The 20,679-nt window shown below is 48.8% G+C and overlaps 1 protein-coding gene across 1 annotated transcript in view; it reads left to right on the top strand.

The window, feature by feature from the left end:
* KCNN3 (potassium calcium-activated channel subfamily N member 3) overlaps positions 1-20,679 on the top strand; it is a 163,790-nt gene that overhangs the window by 87,223 nt on the left and 55,888 nt on the right. Inside the window, exon 3 of the mRNA XM_012767927.3 lies at positions 6,555-6,973. Within this exon, the coding sequence (XP_012623381.2) occupies positions 6,555-6,973 (419 nt within the window). The remainder of the gene's footprint in view (positions 1-6,554; positions 6,974-20,679) is intronic.

The raw sequence follows: 20,679 nt of genomic DNA, 5'->3' as shown, positions 1-20,679 counted from the left end.
TCCCTGAGAAACTCCAGTGAGGGAAACCGCGGACCGGGCTCTCTGGGGCGGGGGTGCTGATGGGAGAGCCTGCCGTGCACCCATGAGCCACACCTAAAAGTCAAGGGTTTCTGGAGAACCCCTAACTAACCGGAATTGTTTTCCTTGATACCCCTAATCGGCCATTCGAGGATGGACTGCTCACACTGGCCTCTTCACTAGCTGCCAGCTAGTCAGTTTACCCCCAGATTTGCCAGCAAGATTCACCATTCCCAGACTCTACCCGCAGTCCTTCTGCCTTGCCCTTGTGCCTGCATTCAGTCCACCGGGGGACTTAATCCCACCTTAGAAAACACTTTGTATGCAAAATAACCAAACTGCTTGCAGGGTAACTTTTAAAATGCTCTGAGTTATTCTTTGATCTCTGAAGTCCCTGGGGTGGGGGCAGGGATGGGGAGGCTGGAACGACCCCTGACCATGATCTGGTTACCAGGTACTTGAGGAAGGCTGGCCGGCCAGACAGCCATGTGTGGGGTGGGAGCGTAGGGAGAGGTGGAGGTTCCTTCTGGGGGCTGTGGCCTGGGAATCTAAAAGGGAAAGGTTGGACTTTAGGGCTGGAGTCTGGTTTATGGGATTGAGACATATACTGTACCTCTTGCTGGGAGGAGAGCCAAAGTCACGTGCACAGGAGCAAGCAGACGGGGTGGAGGGCTCTGTGGCCATTTGTGCCAGCTACCACACCAGGTGTGTGACGCGCCTTCCAGGTCCTGCTGTAACCTTATCTCGCCCAAGAAGCTTTCCGGGGTGGGTCCTCCTCACGCCTCCTTCTGCTAGAGCTGCTGGAGATGGTGAGCTGATTCATGGGACATGTGCCTGATTCGTATTTATATCCCCAGTGTCTCAACCTTGTTCTTACGAATTATTTTATTGAACTGAGTGGAATTGGGTTGGTTCTCCTTTTTCTCTAATTACAAGTTCTTAAAGGCAAGTTTGGAATCACTCTGTTGTAAAAAATCCCCTTCCCGGAGCTGTGCTACTAACAAGCTGAAAATCCTACAGGCTCTCGGAACTCCAGTACAGAGGCAGAGGGATTAGGTCTGGGTAGGGCTTTCAGGAGACCAGAGACAGTGATGCTGAAGCACTACAGCTTTAGGCTGGCTCTTCCCTAGATGAGTGAAATCACTGATTTTAGGCTTAGGAGGCAGCAAGACTCAGCCACTGGAGACAGTGGCTTTCCTTTCACACTCAGGGGAGCCAGCATGCAAGGGCAAACCCTGGCCAGGTCAGGAGGAGACTTGCTCCTCAGTCCCGGGGCCTCCAAGACCCCTGCTTTGGAACAGCCCTTGAGCATACCCTTTGAGGGCTTGCTGGTGCTCCCTGCCGCAGGGCAGGTTCTGGCCACCTCACCTCAGTAGTTTTCCAAAATCCACCAGAGGCCAACAAGCAGTCAAGCTGTTCTACAACCAGGACTGGGCAACTGAGACCAAACCCTGGGGAGGACAGTCCTTTGTGGGACCACTTGTACCTTCTCCCTGAGCCCTCTGGTCCAGCGCTGCTCAAGATCCTGGCTACATATTAGTTCTAGAACTCTCTAAGGCATGGAGATCACGTGAGACAGTTTATTCCAGACTGGACCACCCTTTGGGAACAGGAGGGTGTCCTTTCCCATTGCATGAGATAAATTGTCAGGTCCTTTGTTGGTCACAGGCTGAGGAATGGATTTTCTACAGGAATTCCCATTCCTGGCGGTTAAAAGGGCCACTGGCAATCTGTCCTTTTCTTCATATGACACAGTCATCCACCTACCCACGCCTTTATTCACCAGAATTCTACCGAGTGCCCGCTCTGTGCCAGGCACCGACGCAGGCACGGGAGGGAGGTGAATGAACTGGGCATGGTTCCCGTCCCCACAGAGCACCAAGAACACAGATGAGGGGGAGGTGTTGGCAAGAGCCTCTGTGTAGAACCACAGAACCACAGAATTCTGGCTCCGTAGAGCGGAGGTGCCTCGAGGGTCCTCTGGTCTAGTCCTCATTCTTCAGAGGAGGACACTGAGCCCCAGAGAGGGAAGGTGAGTTGTCCAGGGTCACGCAGTAGGTGGTAGTTACTGATTCACTCAACAAACATTTTTTTGAACACCTACTATATGCTAATATCAGGTTCTCGGCACTAGAGATACCACAGGGAACAAGGAAGACACAGCCCCTGTCCCTTTGGAGCTCCAGCTATGACCAGAGAGTCCCACTCCTGGTGACACTTTGGAATCACCTGGGAGCTTTAAGAAAAATCCCAATGCCAGGGCCCCAGGGATGGTCAGGACAGACCCGGGCATGGTTTTTTTTTTTTTTTTCCTAACAAAGTCTCTAAGTGATTCTAGCATGCAGCCTGGTTGAGAACCGCTGGTCTAAGGGAAGAGACTGCCAAAACCCTTGTAAACACAAATCGATGTGTAATTGAGACCTGTGCTTTGTTAGGAGTGAATAGGATTCTGAGTGAGAAAACAGCGGGGGGGGGGGGGGTTGGGGGCTGGGGGGAGGGGAGATCTGTTATCTGCTCTAAATCTGAAGGGAGCAAGGCCACGCTTGGGGAGCTGTGATGCCCAGGGTCAGAAGGAGAAGGCATAGGGTGTCCTCTTACGGGAATACTGTCTACCTTGCAGGTGCATGCAGCCCTGCAATGGAGCCCTGTCTAGCAGAGGTTTTCAAACTGCAACCTGAAATATCTCCCTCCCACGCCCTACTCCAAACACACCCCCACATCCACACATGGTTTATGAATGCCTGCCAGGCCAGCCAGCTTAATAACCCCTCACATTTAGAGTAGTTAGTAAAGCACAGTCCCACTTATTATCTGTATTTTGGATCCTGACCCTAATCCCGAGAGGTGGGCAGGGTCAAGGTCAATATTTCCATGCTAGAGATGGGTGTGGGAACAGGCACAGAGAAATTGTGTGACCTAAGATCACCCAGCTAATAACCGGATGTGGGCGGCTTCAGGCTTGCTTACTGGCCTCCAACCCCACTAGCTGGGCTTGCCCCCACCTGCTCGCTCCGGGAAACTGAAACAGAGGCAGGTGGGAACCCTGTCTTGGGACCAGCACCCTCCTGTCAATCTGGGCAGGGCTGCTGGTGCACCCTCCCCTTCAGCTCGGGTGGCATGCAATCCCGTCCCCACCAAGCAATCAAAGGAATCCGGCACTCCTTGCTTCAATTCCTGCCCAGAGTGAACCCAGTTACCATAGTAACCGGATGCGATTCTTTATTACAGAGTAGATGGTTTTAATTTCGTATTTGAAGAGTTTGGCCAGGCAGTCACGTTGCCATGGCTTGGCCTGTTGGGCGGCAGTTAGAAGCAGTGGGAACCCTTTGAGAAGCCATTAAGCTTTCTAATTGATAGGGGAAACCTGTGTCTGGAAAAACCCAGACTCAGCTGCAGTGGGGAAGGAGGAGGGGGAGTCTCCGGCTGGCTGGCGTTGTGCTGGGTACCCTCTCCTGTTCAGAGATGACAATGACACCTTCCTGACTAGAGCCATTGGGAGAGGCCAGGGCCCTCCCCAGTCGCTCCCACAGCGCCCTTGAGTTCCCCTTCCCGCTCCCCATGGAGCTGCACAGAGCTGTTTCGCACAACCCTGAGTCTCCAGCACCCCCACAGAGAGCCTTCCACATGTGTGTTGAATGAATGAGTGAATGAATGAATGAAAAATGGTCTTCTGTAGGTTATGAAGCCCTTTCCACCCATTATCTCCTTTACTCCCCATTATGTCTTTGAAAGGTCACAGAGCAGGGAGAAGGGGAAACTGAGGCTCAGCAAGGTTAGAGGCTTGCCCGAAGTGGGGCCTCCCTTCCCCATGCATTTTCGCCAGCTGCCCTCGCTGCTCTGGGCCACCGAGTTGCCTGGAATCTGCCCTTTGCGGCAGACAAACACCACAGGCAGACACTGAAAGCAGGGCAACCAGGAGAGCCCCCAGACCGGCACGGCGTCCTCTCCTCCATGCTCAGTTCCTGGTGAACTGTAGGGAAGGCAGGGAAGGGGGAGGACAGAAGGCTGCTTGGTAACTAACTTCAAAACAGAGCAGAAGCTTCCTGTGGCCCCGACCACGGAGGAGACGGCGTGGCTGGCAGAGCAAAGGCCCTCGTTCCCTACCCTCCCTGCAGGGCGAGGCGGCAGGGCAAGAAGGCTGCGTGCAGACTTCAACCAGCACCCACTCCACGTTCCCAGCCCCCCTGCTACTCCTCGCTGAGGGCCTATTTCCAGGTTAAATAAAACTCCTTCCACCCGAGCCTTGCCCCGACATTCACGTCTTTCTAAGCCAGCCTAATTTCCTTCTGGCCGCACAGCGCAGGCCTTCCCCAGGTTCATGGGCTGCTCCCCTGGCCAGGAGGTACCCATGCTGGTGACCCTCCTCCCGGGCTCATGTTAGGCCACGGGACCCTGCCCTCCCTTCCTCCTTGAAGGCCAGTGTGGGCCTTGGGGAGCAACGGCTCTCCGTGGCTTTCTGTGGCGCAGGCGGTGTGGGGCTGGAGTCCTGATGGGGGTGTGTGTAGGGAGAGCTGGGACAGGAAACGGCCAGAGCTGCTGGAGGGCCAGGGCCCAGCACAGAGAGGGCATGACATGGCGATAAGCACCTGCACCACCTCTCAGGAGTGAGGTGCACACCGCACAGGGGACCCCACACCCGACACATGCCCAATCAGGCCTCCCCTCCGAGAATCAGAACTGCAGGAACGTCCAAGCGGGATAGGACCTTACAGGCTTCTCATTTCACAGATGGGAGACTGAGGCCACAGAGGGGAAGGATGTGATGTCCCATTCACAGTCATTAAATATGATGGGACCCCACAGTGGGACTCCCTTCAGGACAAAGGCTGGGCCTTCCCCATATGTGAATCCCAGCACCGAGCACAGGCGGGCACACAGCAGGCGCTCAATCAATGCTTGTCTGAACGTGCATCCACGTGATGTGACAGCAGAATCTCAGCTTCGTGGGTCAGGAATGGAAGGGAGCTTAGACATCACTGAATGAGCCCAACGCTCATTTTATAGATTTATTAATAATGCTAAACACGAGAATAGCTGATGCTTGTCTAGCGTGTGCTGGGTGCTAGGCAGGATTCTATGCGTGTTGTACATGCTAATCCATCTCGGCCTCACGGCGACCTCGACGCAGCAGACATTATCATCATCCGCAGATGAGGGAACTGAGGCACAGAGAGGTTCAGTAACTTGCCCGAGATCACACAGCTAGGTGCCGTTAGGATCAGCAGTCTGGCCCAGAGCCCATGCTGTGAGCACTCCACCGCACTGAGAGCACAGTGCTGCCAGCACGCACTTGCTGGTCCCCTCTCTGAGTGGGGACTCTGTGCCGGCCCTCGAGAGTTCGCTCACGCAGGGAACATGACTTTTCCTCTCCGCACCCCCCTCCAGGCTTCAGCTCGGGCCTGGCAGGGGCGCGGGGATGTGTTTTTAATGCCAATGAGCTGCTCTTCCTTGTCATCACGGCCTGGCACCTTTGTGCTGGAAGGAACCTTGGGACGTGTATATCAGGGAAGAAAACAGCCCAGCTGGCTCCTCCGACTGTACCAGCTCAACACAGAACACTCTGGTCAGCGAAATGTGGTTCCCCACACACCAGGCAATTCCCTAGTGGACACCAGCTGAGTGTCCTACAGTGTAACTCAATTCTGACACTATCTACCTGGAGTTAGTGCTAGATCCCGCAGGTTGGGGTTCAGTCCCACGACACTGGCCCACTTCCGATGCCAGTCACAAGCCCCAGATGGTTTTACTTGTGCTGTAAATTCGAGGCTCCCACGACCCCCTTCTTGGATTTGATTAATTTGCTAGAGCAGCTTACAGAGCTCAGGAAAACACATTCGCTGGTGTGTTGTAAAGGGTATTACAGAGGATAGAGACGAACAGCCGCACGGAGACATGCGTAGGGCAAGGTGTGGGGGAAGAGGCACAAAGCTTCCCGGCCCTCTCTGGGTGTTCGGCTGTCTGGAAGCCCACCCAAACCCTGCCCGTGTGGGTCTACAGGCAGCTTCATTACATAGCGCGACTGATCAAATCATAGGCCACTGTGGTCAACTCAACCTTCAGCTCCTCTCCCCTCCCAGGAGGTGGCAGGTGGGGCTGTAAGTGCCAACCCTCTCATCCCAAGTTTGGTTCCCCTGGCAACCAGCCCCCGTCCAGAGGCTATCCTGGAAGCCCCAAGCCATCAGTCATCTCATTAGCCTACAAAAGACATTTATCACTTCGGAAATTCCAAGGGTTTTAGGAACTGTGTGCCTAAACCAGCGTGAAGACCAAATGTGTTATTTCTTATTGCAAATCACTACATCCCAGGATGCAGTTTACAGAGTGAGACCCCGAGATTGTCTTCGCCAGGGCCTCCCAGCTGGACCTGAACCCAGGTCTCCCTACTCCGCATTCAGGGCTGTCACCCCCCAGCGAGGCCTCTACAGAGGTGTCGGGGTGGTCAGGCTGAGCGAGCCCAGCAGCCTGCCCTGTCCGCCCTTGGCCCTGCCGCGCGCGTCCGGGTCCCGGCCACACTAACCGGCTCTCTGCTCCGCCAGCTCTTCGTGATTGACAACGGCGCGGACGACTGGCGGATAGCCATGACCTACGAGCGCATCCTCTACATCAGCCTGGAGATGCTGGTGTGCGCCATCCACCCCATCCCCGGCGAGTACAAGTTCTTCTGGACGGCGCGCCTGGCCTTCTCCTACACGCCGTCGCGCGCGGAGGCGGACGTGGACATCATCCTGTCCATCCCCATGTTCCTGCGCCTGTACCTGATCGCGCGCGTCATGCTGCTGCACAGCAAGCTCTTCACCGACGCCTCCTCCCGCAGCATCGGGGCGCTCAACAAGATCAACTTCAACACCCGCTTCGTCATGAAGACGCTCATGACCATCTGCCCCGGCACCGTGCTGCTCGTGTTCAGCATCTCGCTGTGGATCATCGCTGCCTGGACCGTCCGCGTCTGCGAAAGGTATCCCCGCGGGGCGTTCTGCGCCCAGAGCCCGCGCTGGCACGGGCGGGGAGAGGGCGGGGTGCCAGGAGGTGTACGGCCTGCTGGAGGAGGCGGGCACCGTAGCCAAACACCTCACAGGAGAAAATGGGAAAGACGGGAGGGCCACGTTGGGGCTGAATATGAGCTGGAATATTGAAACTTTGGAACTAAGGTAAGCCAGGAAAAATACACATAGAATATTCCCTCTTTGTAAACCGATGTATCAAGGCATTCTGGTTACATCATTAACCCTAACTCATGTATAATGCTTCGCTTTAAATGTCTCCCTCTTGGGGATTTATGATGAGCATTAGCATTTTAAAGGCTCTGAGAAGTCCTGCAGTAATGAAACCAGTTTATTTTTGTTTGGTCTAGACTTTCTCAAAAAATATTTGCCCACAAACCCTTTTTATAGTAAAATGCCATGATAACCTTGCTACTCAAAGTTGGTCCGCAGACCAGCAGCATCAGCATCACCGGGAACTTGTTAGAATGCAGACTCTCAGGGCTTGCACTGGAACTACTGAATGGGAATTTGCATTTTAACAAGTTCACCCAGTGATTCATGTGCACCTTAAAGTTTGAGAAGCACTGTACTGGTGGAACGCACTTTGGGAAACGGCTTAGGAGGCTGGTGGGTGGATTCAGAGAAGCAGCCAATGGGAGAGAAGGGGGATGTGGCCCGGTAGAGATGGGCTCTGGAGTGCAATGCCAGCTCCTCCGCACAGCCACAGTGAAGGCTCAAGGGTAGGACTGCTGCTCCTTCTGCCTCCACCCTCAAGCTGGCCCTGAGATTCATTTTAATCCGATTTCGTATGTGGAGTTTGAAGCTAGTTTAGAAACCTTGGTTCTGCCCCTAAGTGGCTGCGAGCCCTAAAGCAAGTGACTTAACCTCTCTGGGCCTCAGTTTCTTCGCTTTAAAATGAGGACCACTGGAGATAGAATGAAGGTGTGTTTACTTGAGAGGGATTACGTTTGTCATGTTGGGAGCACGGTCCAGCATCCCATGTAATTTACACAGATCTCTGTAGTCACCTTTAATGGGTCAGCACTTAACGATTGTATTGCCAAATCTTCCCTGCACTGGTGTCCTGGCAGAGACAAAACGAGGAAGTCTGGAGAGGAGTTAGCCTAAACACATCTCACATGGGTACATTGAACCATATTTCCCACCTATTTTGAGATGTTCTGTTTGCAGACATTTCTTTCAGATTTTTGGTCAGCAGACACATGGTCAAACTGAGAGAACATTCTGTTGCAGCTGAACAAGGGCCGTTAAGGATGGCAGGTTCAGTCTCTGAGAGCCAGTGCAGTGTTGGAAGACTGTTGTCACATACAGAGAGAGCCCCAGGGACACACCATACCCACCTATTCAGAACCCTGCCATTGTTCAGCAGCTGCCATTGAACATCTGCTCTAGGTGGGACCATACTGCACGATGCTTCGCGAGCCTTCTCTGGTAAGCAGACACTCTTCCTGCAATAGAGAAAGCATGTGCTTGAGTTCTAACCACAAACTCCTCATGGTACTCTTAGCTAAGCAACATCGTGCTGGCCACTGTACCTCTCTGAGCGTCAATCTTCTCATCTGTATGCTGGATAAATAACACCTACTTTACAGGATTTATTGTTAGAGTCAAACAAGGTAATGTATATGAACTGTAATTGCAATCCAATGACAGTGAAAATTAATAATAGCACAGGTCCCTTGAGAACTCTTGGGAATTTTGTGGCTGCTTTCTTATAATTAGAACAAACCAACTCCTACCATATGTTGGTCTATAGTCTTCCTGTTTTCCTTTCTAATTGATGGAAGCCAAGTTTTCGAACAACAATAATAATTGAATTTGCATAGCCCTTTAAGGTATTTCAAGTCTTCCACTTCTTTAAATCAACCCTGTTTGGCATGTATTTCAGATGAGCAAAGGGGCTGAATACTAAACAAAGTACCTGCAAGTGAGTTTCATTGTTTACTGAACCTATCACAAGTATGGGTGACTATTTTTTACTGGGGAAAAAAACCCAAACAAATCATGTTTCAAATTGTGTGGTTTGCAAAGTACTCTGTTGCATCTTATTTGATACTGAATGGCCCTCCTAGCTTCTAAGTCAAGGCCCCTGGCAGGCCACTAGGTCTCTCTCTGTCCGCAAACATAACTCACAACTCCCCCGCTGAAGACCAAAGGGAAGGCAGAGAAACAATGAGCAAATCAGAAATTCTCCTACAGTTCCTTTCTCTTGTGAAAAGGCCATTTGGCAAAAAGTCTTCTGCTCAGACATAACAAGAGGTGTATGAAGCACGGTGGCGTTACCCCTGCCCCTGTGTTTTGGGAGCTCACCCTGTGCTAGTTCTGTGTAAAATGCTTTATCTTGTTCCTGACATTAGAGCTATGATAGAGGGACCATGACTGTCCCTGTCCTAGAGTTGAGAAAACTGATGTAAAGTAACTGGCCCGAGGTCACAGAGCTAGTAAGTGTGGAGCCAGAATCTGAACCAGACTCTGACTCTGAACTTCATGCTTGTGTCACCAACCCGGGCTGACTCCCGCACTTAGAAGGAAACTGTGGCCTAGATGCTCCTGGCAGCTTGCCCAACCTGAGCGTCTCCAGGCTGCTGAGACTGACACTTCAAATCCCAGTCTCGCGGTTCTGCCTGCCTCCGCTGCCTGTGGTCTTGACCATTTTATCACACTGTCTCCTGGGCTGACTTGGTGTTCAGTTCAAACATCCACGTGTAGCGGATGCTCTGTTGCGTCACCCGGACCCCTCCTCCAGGATCCAGGCCCCGTCCCCCATAGCTGGAGTGTCATGTTGGCTGCAGCTGAGTCCCTCTCTGGGGATTGCCCTGGCTGAAGGGAGTTGCCTGCTTAAGGTCAAGCCCGTTGGCCTGGGGCAACAAGCACCCAGGGGCTTTTCCCCTTTCCAGGGCTCCCGGGGCTCTGAGGGATCCCCCGAGGCTCTCTGCCCCTGCTGCTCCCAGCCCTGCACTCTCTCACACCCCACGGTGAGAGCAGCCCCGGCAAAACTCCCACCCCCAGATCTCAGCTTCTCAGAGGCTCTTTCCCAGGCATCTGATCTATGCAACTGTGAAACATGTACATTTTTTCCTAAATAGGCACTTCTCTTACAGACAAAGCAATTTCTTTTCAAATCAAGCTTACATGATCACTGCCCTTCCCCAATATCGTAGAATAAGTAAGATTGACAGAGACCTTGAGACAGGAATTATTCAGCCAGAGACTGGACAGAAACTGGAAGCAGTGGATAATTTGGGGCTCTGAAGCATCAGGCCAGGGTAGGAGGGTGGTGTGGACAAGATGGCCTTGATCTCTCTCATCCTGATCTCATATCGGTTCTGTCCCCTTAGACATCACTGAGGGTATAAGTGACTTGCCCGGGGTCATATAGCAGCACGACAGGTTCTAGAAAAACCCATGGCTGCTGATGCCCAGAGCAGGGCTTGTTCGTATTCCAGGTGGCTTTCATCAGCCCGGACTTATCTCTAGTTGTATACACACACTTCTGAAGTTGCTATGGAAATCCCTCTTCAGCAAGATGCATTTTAAAAGACATTTCTCATATCTTGGGTTGGCTTTTATGTGACAATAAAGGTTTTGCACATTTCCTCCTCCCAAAGAGGGAGAGGGAGTTAGTAATTACAGCCGTGCTATCGGGAGGGCAGTGCCTGGTTGCCGGGAGGGCAGTGACAACAGCAGGCTTGTTTTCCTTGGCCCCCAGTGAGGCATTACATCATGGGTTCCGAGGCCTGACAGTTGTGGCACTCGGTATTCTCTGGGATTCTCCTGGCTGCGTGCCCACCTCCCACAGCCTCGCAGGGAGGAACCTCATTATGCACTGTCAAACGCCAAGCAGCCTTACTGCTGGAGAGACCATCTGAGGCCCCGGGTTCTAACTGCTGCAGCAGGCTGGGGCAGTCAGCTTTCCTGGCATGCCCCAACAATGGGCTGCCAGCTCACATTTGTATGTTTATCTCCTTGGGAGGGGCAAGAAGGCCTCCGTAAAGTTGATAAAGTGGGCTGAGTCTAGCTGTGTAGAGCCAAGCTCTGTAAATGACCTCAGCCTCTTGAACGGCCTCTTCCCTCTGGAAGCTCCCAATTCTGTGCACAGGCTGTCTGGATGTCGCAGGCCTTCCAGTCTGTCAACGGGTTTGGCTGCGATGGTGTGAATTTTCGTTTTTCTGCATACTGGCATTTTCATGAGAAATTTGATTCCATAGACCTGGCTCCTGACTAGTGCCCATTCTTTCTCGCACTAGAATCAGCCGTCTCCCATTGTGGGGGAGATGATAAGAGGCTTCCTTCTTCCTCCTCTTCTGCCCCTGCCTCACACGCGAAGGTCTGCACTCTCCAGCAGCAGGGAGCAAGGACACGGTTCCCTGCTCCTCCCCATCTCCTTCCCACAACCTCCTACCACCTCTGGCGGGGAGTCCCCCCAAGGCAGCTGGAGGGAGATGGGCTGAGGGATGAAGCACAGTGCAGGGGCTCACGGAAGCCTCCAAGGTACAGGCTGAGCACTGTACCTTGAACTAGAATAAACTAGAATAAGACCCCGTGGGCCGCTTTGGCTTGAGCTGCAACCTTCCTCAGTCTAGGGTGCGTCCGCCGCTGTGATCCATGGGGACCACGGGAAGGAAAGATCACAACTTCCATTCATAGTTATTTTTATCTAAAAAAAAAAAAGTAAGCTCACCTAGTATTTAATATACATGTAGAGAGTAATATATGCCCACAATTTATAAAAATTATATGTGTTCATATATGAGAGGGCAGTGCATGCTCAAAAATTTTTTTACTTGTAGGAGTCCATGATTTTAAAAGTCTAGGGTATCAGAGGACCAGTAAGTGAGGACAGGACAGTATGCTACCATGTTGGATGAAGCCTGCTAGACCAGGAGCCCTGCCCTCTAGCTGGAGAAATGAGAAGCTGGCTTCCTGTAGGGAAGGGGAGCACCCTAAGGTGATCCTTGCCACCTGCCAGGTGTAGATGCATGGATCACTCAAGGAGGGATGGGGGCCTGGGGCAGAGGACAGGCATCTTACTTGAGGCCTTTGAAAAAAACATGCAGCATTAAGGAAGAAGAAAATAATCCTGAAGTTTCCTTAATTACGAGAAAGAAAAAGCAACATTAGAAGAATCTTGGGCATCCCCAATAGGGTGCAAGAAAATATGATCTTTCTGATAAGTGGGCAGATACGAAATGAAAATTTATCTGGCTCACATAAGCAGAATTCCAGAAAACTAAAATTGTTTTAGGAAAAAGAAAATCCATATTGACAGCAGGGAATATTTAAAAATATGGAATGTGAAGGACAAACTTAAAAGTTCTCTCCGAATGCAGAAAAGATAAGAAAAAAGAGATGAATAGGACAGAATTGGAAGCTATAGAATCCAGGTTCAATCCAAGAATTAGAGTTATTTTGGAGGAATAAACCAGAATAATTTGGATATAAGCATAATCAAAGATATACACAAAGAAAACTTTTCCAGAATTGGCCCTGGGTGGGGGATATGTGGGGGACGTTAGAGTAGGCAGATTAAAAAGGCTTCCTGTCTTTCAGTTAGAATGTGAAGGGTAGGGGGGAGCTGCCTCTAGACATATTCTAATAAATTCTTTTTCTAGAAAATTTATTGAATCATAAGGTTAAACAATCCTAGAGGCACACAGGTAGCACAAAATGGACTTTTCCTTAGGAACCCTAAATTCCAATAGACATTAGACTATTTCCACAGGATTTTAAGTTATGATTTATCCTGTCATTCAAGAGAGGCAACCAAAAAGGAACAAAAGTCATTCTTGGAGTTTTCTGGGCTCAGAAGGTAAACCACCTACACTTTTGGGGGGAACGTGTATACCAGGTGACCAAGGGATGCATTGCAATCAAGATCTTAATATAATGGGCGGGGCATGGTGGCTCATGCCTGTAATTCTAGCACTCTGGGAGGCTGAAGCGGGAGGATAGCTCAAGGTAAGGAGTTTGAGACCAGCCTGAGCAAGAGCAAGACCCCGTCTCTACTAAAAACAGAAAGAAATTAATTGGCCAACTAAAAATATATAGAAAAAATTAGTCGGGCATGGTGGTACATGCCTGTAGTCCCAGCTACTTGGGAGGCTGAGGCAGGAGGATTGCTTAAGCCCAGGAGGTTGAGGTTGCTGTGAGCTAGGCTGACGCCACAGCACTCTAGCCCAGGTGACAGAGCAAGACTCTGTTTCAAAAAAAAAATCTTAATGATGAAATGATGTGAAAGAAAGACAGGTGGACATACTGAAACCAGGTAAACTGAAATCAAGATTACATTTATGCAAGGTTGCAATAGCAAATTCTATTGTCAAAGAAACAGCAGATTCTGGAAAAAGTAGATGTATGAAATAAAAACAGCAACTCAATAATAATGAGAGGGTTGCAAATCTTCAGATTAAAAATTTGAGGGGATAAGGCTAAAAGGGATTAGTAAAAGCATGCTAAATTCGTCATTTTATGTAGAGGAGATTTTTTTCCTAAAGTTCTATTACTCAATTTTAATAATTAAGGAAATATGGTTTAAATCATTTTTCAAACCTAAAGGTAACTACAGGTAGAATTTTACAGGTATAACAAGAAGGACAACAATAGCATTAGCCATGTATTATTTCATTCAGCCCATACCACAGCTGTAGGAGGTGTGGAGACTATTGTACTTCCATTCTATATATGAGGAAATTGAGGCACAGAGAGGTTAAGCAATGTGCCTCATGTCACAGAGCAAGGGAGTGGCAGACCTGAAACCCCAACACCCTGTCTGAGAGCCTCATTTTTCCCTACTTGGAGAATGTGCACCTTCCACACAACATCAGAGCCCATGTAGCTAAGACAGAAACAATAAAGCAAGCAGGAAGGAAGAATTTAAAAATGAAGTATGAAATAAGAGAGAAAAAACTAAACTTAAAATTTATAACATAACTGAATTTACTTCCCTGTTAAGAGACAATGTCTCTTACTTAGATGGGATTTAAAAGCAGAATTCCATTTCATGGAAAATAAATGAAGACCAAAGATTTATTAAGCAAGTGCAAATCAGAGGGCAATTGAGTAGAAATCCTCATTTTAAACCAAGTTGAATTCAAAGCAAAAATCATTAAATGGTTCTTTTGAACCATTCAAAAGAATCATTTAATGTTGAATAAAAGTGCTATATACAGTAAAACTGTGAACTTCTATGCAAAAAAAATGAGGTCAAGAATCTGAATTATTAAATGTTTTAATTAATTGAGAATTATTGAACCTTGTAGCCTATAAACAAATAATACATCTTTTAAAGCATACATGGAGCATTAACAAAAATCGATCAACTTCTTGGTCACACATTTCAAACTATCAGAAAAATTATTCAGGATGCATTCTCTGACCACAAGCCATAACACTTCAATTAAAAGGAAACTTTTGAGAGAAATTTTAAGGCAATCTCCTCAATTCCAACTTGGTCAACAGAGAATTCAAAACAACTATTAAAGACTATTTAGAAAATCACAACAATGATGACCCTATATATCGAAACTCTGGATGCAACCAAAGGTGCACTCAGGTGAAAGATATCCTTAAAGTTTTTCATTATTTAGAAAATGGCTGTGCATGGTGGTGCAGGCCTGTAGTCCCAGCTACTCTGGAGGCTGACATGGCAGGATTGTTTGAGCCCAAGAGTTTGAGGCTATAAGGCATCACGGTTACACCTGTGAATAGCCACTGCACTTAAGCCTGGGCAACAAAGCCAGACCCCATCTCTTAAGAAAAACAAAAAAAGGAAAAAATGAGGAAGGAAAATAGATTGAATTCATTGGAAACAAAACAAACATCAGGAGAGCAGATTAAGTTTCTAACAAAGACAAAGACAGGATTAATGAGTTAAAAAAGCAGAAACCAGGATTTATAAACCCTAAAGACATTAACTTTAATAAATTTAATCTAGAAGAAAGTAAACACAGACAAAATTAGAAATTTTAAGGGAGAATAACAATTGATTCTGAGGATGTTTTAATAAATGAGAATAGCTTAACTTTTTTGAAAGACCATTGAGGGAGTTTTCTCAACTAGATATTAATATGTATTATTAAACTAACAGTAATTAAGTCCCTCTGGCATTACTGAAAAATCAGTGATGACAGATCAATGAAACCTAATGGAAAACCCTGAAATAAACCCTAGTGTGTAAGAACCCAATATATAAAAAAGAAAGCCAACTGGGAAGCAATAGATTATTCAATAAATGTTAATGGGGAAATTGGAAGCCTGGATGAAAAATCAAATTGGAACCCTACCTCTCATCAGCCACCAAAATAAATTCCAGGTGGATTAAAGTCAGATGTAAAAGAAAAAAAAAAAAAACCATGAACAGGCTCCAGAAAACAAAGCGAATATTTAATCAATCCTGAGATGAGAAAGAACTGGTAAGCATAAAATCTCACAAGAGAAAAAACCTGAAGGAAAAAGCTAGCATGCATAATTACATCATTCAATTTTAGATTTCTGTACTTCAAAAAATATACTTATTTAAAAAGCAAGTGTTACTCTAGGAAAAATATTTGCAGCGAACATGACAAGAGGTAAATATCCCTATTATACAAAGCAGTCTTAAAAACCAATCAGAAGAACTCATCTCCTTAGTGAAAAAATAGGGTAAAAACAAGACGACCATAAAGAAATACAAAAAGCCAATAAAATGAAACATATAATACATATTCAGTCTCACTAATCAAAGAACTACAAATTAAAACTATAAGAATTTCTTTTTCTCCTCTCCAGTGGCAAAAATTTAAATAAGTAAAATTCAGTGCTGGAGAAGGTTCTTGAAGGTGGGCGTGGTCTTATATTGATGGCAAGGAAGAAATTAGCACCACCTTTCTAGAAAACAGTTTAATAGTTTGTCACAGGAGCCTTTACAGGTTTGTCACTTTAATCCAGTAAATTAAAGTTCCATTAAAATGGTTTATTCTAGAAAGCTATTTTAATAGAATAATCAATTTCCATCAAGATTCTTCTGCATGTTTTTTTAAAAATCAGAAACCAAGTAAATGTCTAGGATTTAAATGGTTAAGTAAGTTATAGCACATACGTATGATGGGTGATTAGGCCACAATTTAAAAATCAACCTTTTGCAGACTATAATAAGGTAGGAAAATAGTAATAGTATTTGAAAAGGGAGCACACAAAATAATATTGTATAGGATGTTACCAACTTATATAGATGCATAATATGCATAGAATTGCTTAGGAAAAGCATATAAATAGTAAGTTGTTTTCTCTGTAGGATGTTACCTGTAATTTTTTCATTACTTATTATTTATTAAAATAAATTATTTCATTACTTTTTACCTTCCTCCTTCTACAATGAGAATGCATATACATATTTTTTTAAAATGGAAAGAGGTATTTGTTTTTTTTACACACTCGACAAAACCCTTCTTCTCATCTTCCATAATAACGCATGTTTTGCGTTAACAAGACTTAAAAAGTAAAGTTGAATAGCTCGATTTTTACATATAATTTTTTTTTCTGAAAAGCACAATAAATGTTCCTTCTTGAAGGGCCGTCTTCTGACCTGGCAGCCAGTGGCCTTAGCGGACAGAGCAGCGGGACGACTAGCGCCTGGGCCAGAGTCCTCTCCCCGGGGCCGTGTGTCGCTTAGAGCCCCTCGGTGGCCGCAGGGCGTTCGTGGGTGCACCTAGTGCCAGTGGCCCGGCAGGTGGAGTTCTGCAGGCGAGGTGTGATCTGAGGCACTCCCGCACCTGCTCTGGGCCGGCCGGGCTGTGGCACGCGGCGACGCTGCGGGAGGCCGGGTCAACTGGCGAGGAACCGCGTGCCCGCGGGTGCCCTTCGGCCGAGGCTCCCTCCGCCAGGGGGCGCACGGCGGGCGGGGCCGGCGCCGGAGCAGGAGTAGAGCCGCGCCAGACCCGCCCGCCCAAGTTCAGGTTCAATCGCTCTCTGGCGCCGGCGCCCTTGGCAGCCAGGAGTGACTCCAGGGCTGGGTCGTCTGTTCCAGGGCTGCTCCCAGCTCCTCTCTAATGGGACGCCCATTGTGAGACCATGTGCACGCTTTCCATTTTTCCTCCGTCTCTGCCCCTTCACAGCCCTCTTTCTCTCCTTATCTCTGATTCCGCAGTTCTTTCTTCTTCCTCCTGTGCAGACACTTAAACGTGGAAACTGCTAACTCGTGGCTAGTTTTTAGCACTTTTATTTATGTTAAATAATGATACATTACTTATATAATTAATGGATGGCATCTCTTGGGAGAATCAAGAAATGGGAAGCAAGGAAAATTGCTGTAAAACTCGCATTCAGAAGCACTAAGTTTGGGACAACGTGGGTGCAAAGTGAAGTCCATATTGCATTGAGGAAACCATTCCATTTTTCCAGTCAATCCCCAAATTACTCCAGCCTATATTCCCTAAACCTGGGTTTCCCTCCACTCTCTCCTGCTGGGAAGTCACCAGCATCTTTTTGTCTCCAGGGTTTTTGTCTTACGGGAACCCTGTTAAATTCCAGGCTTCTTTCTCCAGCTGGGGAGGATGATCTACCCTTTCTCACTGGAATGACGAGCTTCCCGATACTGCCAGGGATGGTCCACAGCTGCAGGTAGTTACCTGGCTAGGTGTGGAGGAGAGAAGTTACTTCGTTTCTTACAGTGGGTGCCTAAGGGTGTTGGAGCTTAATTCTCGCTCCCTGGTACCAGTTGAAAGGGATGCACTGGGAGGAAGCAGTAGCAAAATCCCTACAAGTGTGGGAGTCCTTGGAGTGGCTGAGGTGAGGAAAGGGGAAGGGTTCCTAGAAGCGACGTCAGCCACATCTATTTGTGGGCTGACATTAGTCAGGACAGGAAATCCATATTCTATCAGCGTTTCCATTTTTCAACTTTGAGGTTGTTTTGTCTGCCCCTCTTGCTCCCGTTGTGCCCTGTGTTTCCCGCGCGGACATCCCCCAGCAAAGAACTGGTTCCTCGCCCCCCCCCACCAGCCTTCGCATGTTTGGTGGCCTAGGGTGCCGCCCGAGCGTGCTTTCCGCTGCCCTCTGCCGCGGGCACATGGCCCCTGCCCAGGCGGAGCCTGCATTCCTGGCTCGCACAGCACAGCTGCTGGCGGATTTTTTTTCCAAATGATTTTTCTCCTTCCATTTAATACAGACTCTTCTGTCCCCTGACACCCATGGCCCCAGGGCCCCAGAGGCTGAGCTGGGAGGGAATATGGACAAGAACATGCCATAGTCCTTTGAGTACCCCTGCCCCTCATTCCACTCTGCCTAGGTGCCTACTTCCCCGCTCTGTGCACCGCCCGTGAGCTTAAGGGCAACCACAGTCCCCTGGCTGTTCGGTAGTAGCGGCCTGGGAGTCTGCCCTCCCGAGCACGCCTGGTCAGTGTGTTCTCCCAGAGCTCAGGGAGCCGCCTGGCTGCACAGCCCCTGCAGGCTCGCCCAGACAGGCCCAGACAGGCTGAGACGGGCCCAGATGGGCTCTCACACCCCCACAAGAGAGGGGGCACAGAGCCTAGTTAGTACAACTCCTTTTAAAAATTTTAAACATGTTTCAGCTGAGCCAAGGAGAAAATGCCCAGAACACTAGCACTAGCACGCTGGAGGATTCATCTGGCAATGGATACAGCCTGAGCACAGGGTTAGAAAAACAGATTTGGCCCTTGGTTCTACCATTTACCTTGCACGTGTACTTGACCTGACCAGAGTCAGGCAGCCTCTTTTAAACCACCTCTGGGACACTTCGTCTTTAAAAGACTGTTCAATCCATTGGTTGACAGCTCTGACTTAGAAATATCTTCCTAATAGTGGTTAAAATTTAATTCCTTGTTGTTTCTGTCTTGGGTCCTAACTCTGTTTTCTGGGTCCACACAGAAGAAGTGCAAGCAGTGTAGGCTGGTGGTTAAACCACTGACATCTGGGTGGATGTGGCCTTGGGACTTTGCTCATGCCCTTACTAGCAGGCGAGCTTAGGCCAGGAAATGGGATTATTCACCAAAAGCACAGGCTAAAGCCTAGCACTGTGGTCCCCAACTCCTGGGCCTCGGCCTGTTAGGAAATGGGCCAGGCAGCACTGCCTGAGCTCCACACCCACCCCCCAACCCACGGCACCCCAGCCCCCAGCCCCAGGTCCGTGGAAAAGTTATCTTCCATGAAACTGGTCCCTGTGCCACAAAGGTTGGGGACCACTGATTTGGCACTGGGTGAGCACCTAGTGAAGCAGGCTGGTATTGCCTTTCCACTGAAGGTCCCTTAACCATCCAAAGACAGGTTTCATCGTCTCTCCTCCAACCCAGGGTGTCTCATTCCTTCAGTCATTCCTCACAGGGCTCCCCGATCAGACTCCACCCTCCTGCTCACCCTCCTCCCTGGTCATCGATGTGCTCCCAGAGTGGAGGCCCCAGACTGAACATCATGCTCACGTCCCTGACATTATCCTTCTCACGCTGCTGAGAGTAGCCCATCCCCTCAGGGCGAGCGGCTTCAGGCACGGTAGCCTGGGGGGTAGGGAGCGAGACCGGGCACATCGTGGCTACAGCTCCATTCTATAGACACATGCTCTACTGTTAACTTTCTTCTGTACAACTGCAAAGGCCTTGTTTAGCCTGAACCCTGCAGGGAGCGACCTAAACCCTTGCCCCGCATGGCCACCACTCGGCAGGAGCCACGGCTAGTTAAGGCCAGAAGGGTGGTTCAGCCACGGGGGAGCCAGCCAGGACTCCAAGCGTCAAGAGGCCTTTGTCCTGTTCCCAGCTTCAGCGAGGCAGTTGGGGACCTGGCATGTTATTAACCACTTTGGTACTGCGCTCACCGGCCGGAAACCTTGCCCGCAGCCGGCACTCACAGTCCCCATGATAGTTCGTGCTGTGCATTGACGACGAGTCTGTTTTGCTCTTGTGCGATGGGGAAAGCTTTAAAGCACTGAAAGCTTGTTTTACTTTACAGGCAGCTTCACTTGTAATGTAAATCAGAATAGGTAACATATATATATATATGTTTTCATTACGTTATTTTTAAATGTTCACAATTTTATTTTGATAAATGAAAATTTAGAAAAGTCATATCACAGCTGTCAGCTAAAGTCGCTGTGAGCGTTCATCTGTGGCTGTTGACTACATTCGACGCTGGTCCCGAAGTGGTTAATAGTTATTGAGCTCTGCTGGCCACCAGGCACTGTGTTAGGAATTAAACATACCTTAGAGAACAAAACACACATGACTTTTTTCCTTCATGGGGCTTATAGTCTACCAGGAAAGACAGGTAACAAATAAATAAAGAAATAAAGAAGTATGTAATTTCAATTCTCTGATATATAATGTGAAGGAGGAAAAAACGAGGTTGCAAAGATTTTTTTTTTTAAGTGATGGAGTTGGAGAGGGATCCTACTCAGCTGGGACCTGCCTGGAAGGTTCAGCCGAGGGCTGAAGGGTGAGAGGAGACCAGCCGTTCACAGGTCAAGAGGGCACGCTTTCCCAGAGGGGCCACAGCGTGTGCACAGGCTGAGCGGGCGACGGGCTTGGTGTGGAGTCCCCGGCAGGAGAGGGAGTGGGTGGAGCTTGTGGGTAAGGCACGAACTGAGCCACAGAAGGGGGCGGGAGACCGACAGAGGAGCCCTGAGGACCATGTCAAGGGGTTGAAGCTAAGTGCAGTGGGAAGCCATTGACGAGTTTTA

The sequence above is a fragment of the Microcebus murinus genome, chromosome 2, assembly GCF_040939455.1.
Source record: "Microcebus murinus isolate Inina chromosome 2, M.murinus_Inina_mat1.0, whole genome shotgun sequence".
Taxonomy (NCBI): Eukaryota; Metazoa; Chordata; class Mammalia; order Primates; family Cheirogaleidae; genus Microcebus; species Microcebus murinus.
This window is presented reverse-complemented; position numbering and strand designations above follow the sequence as displayed.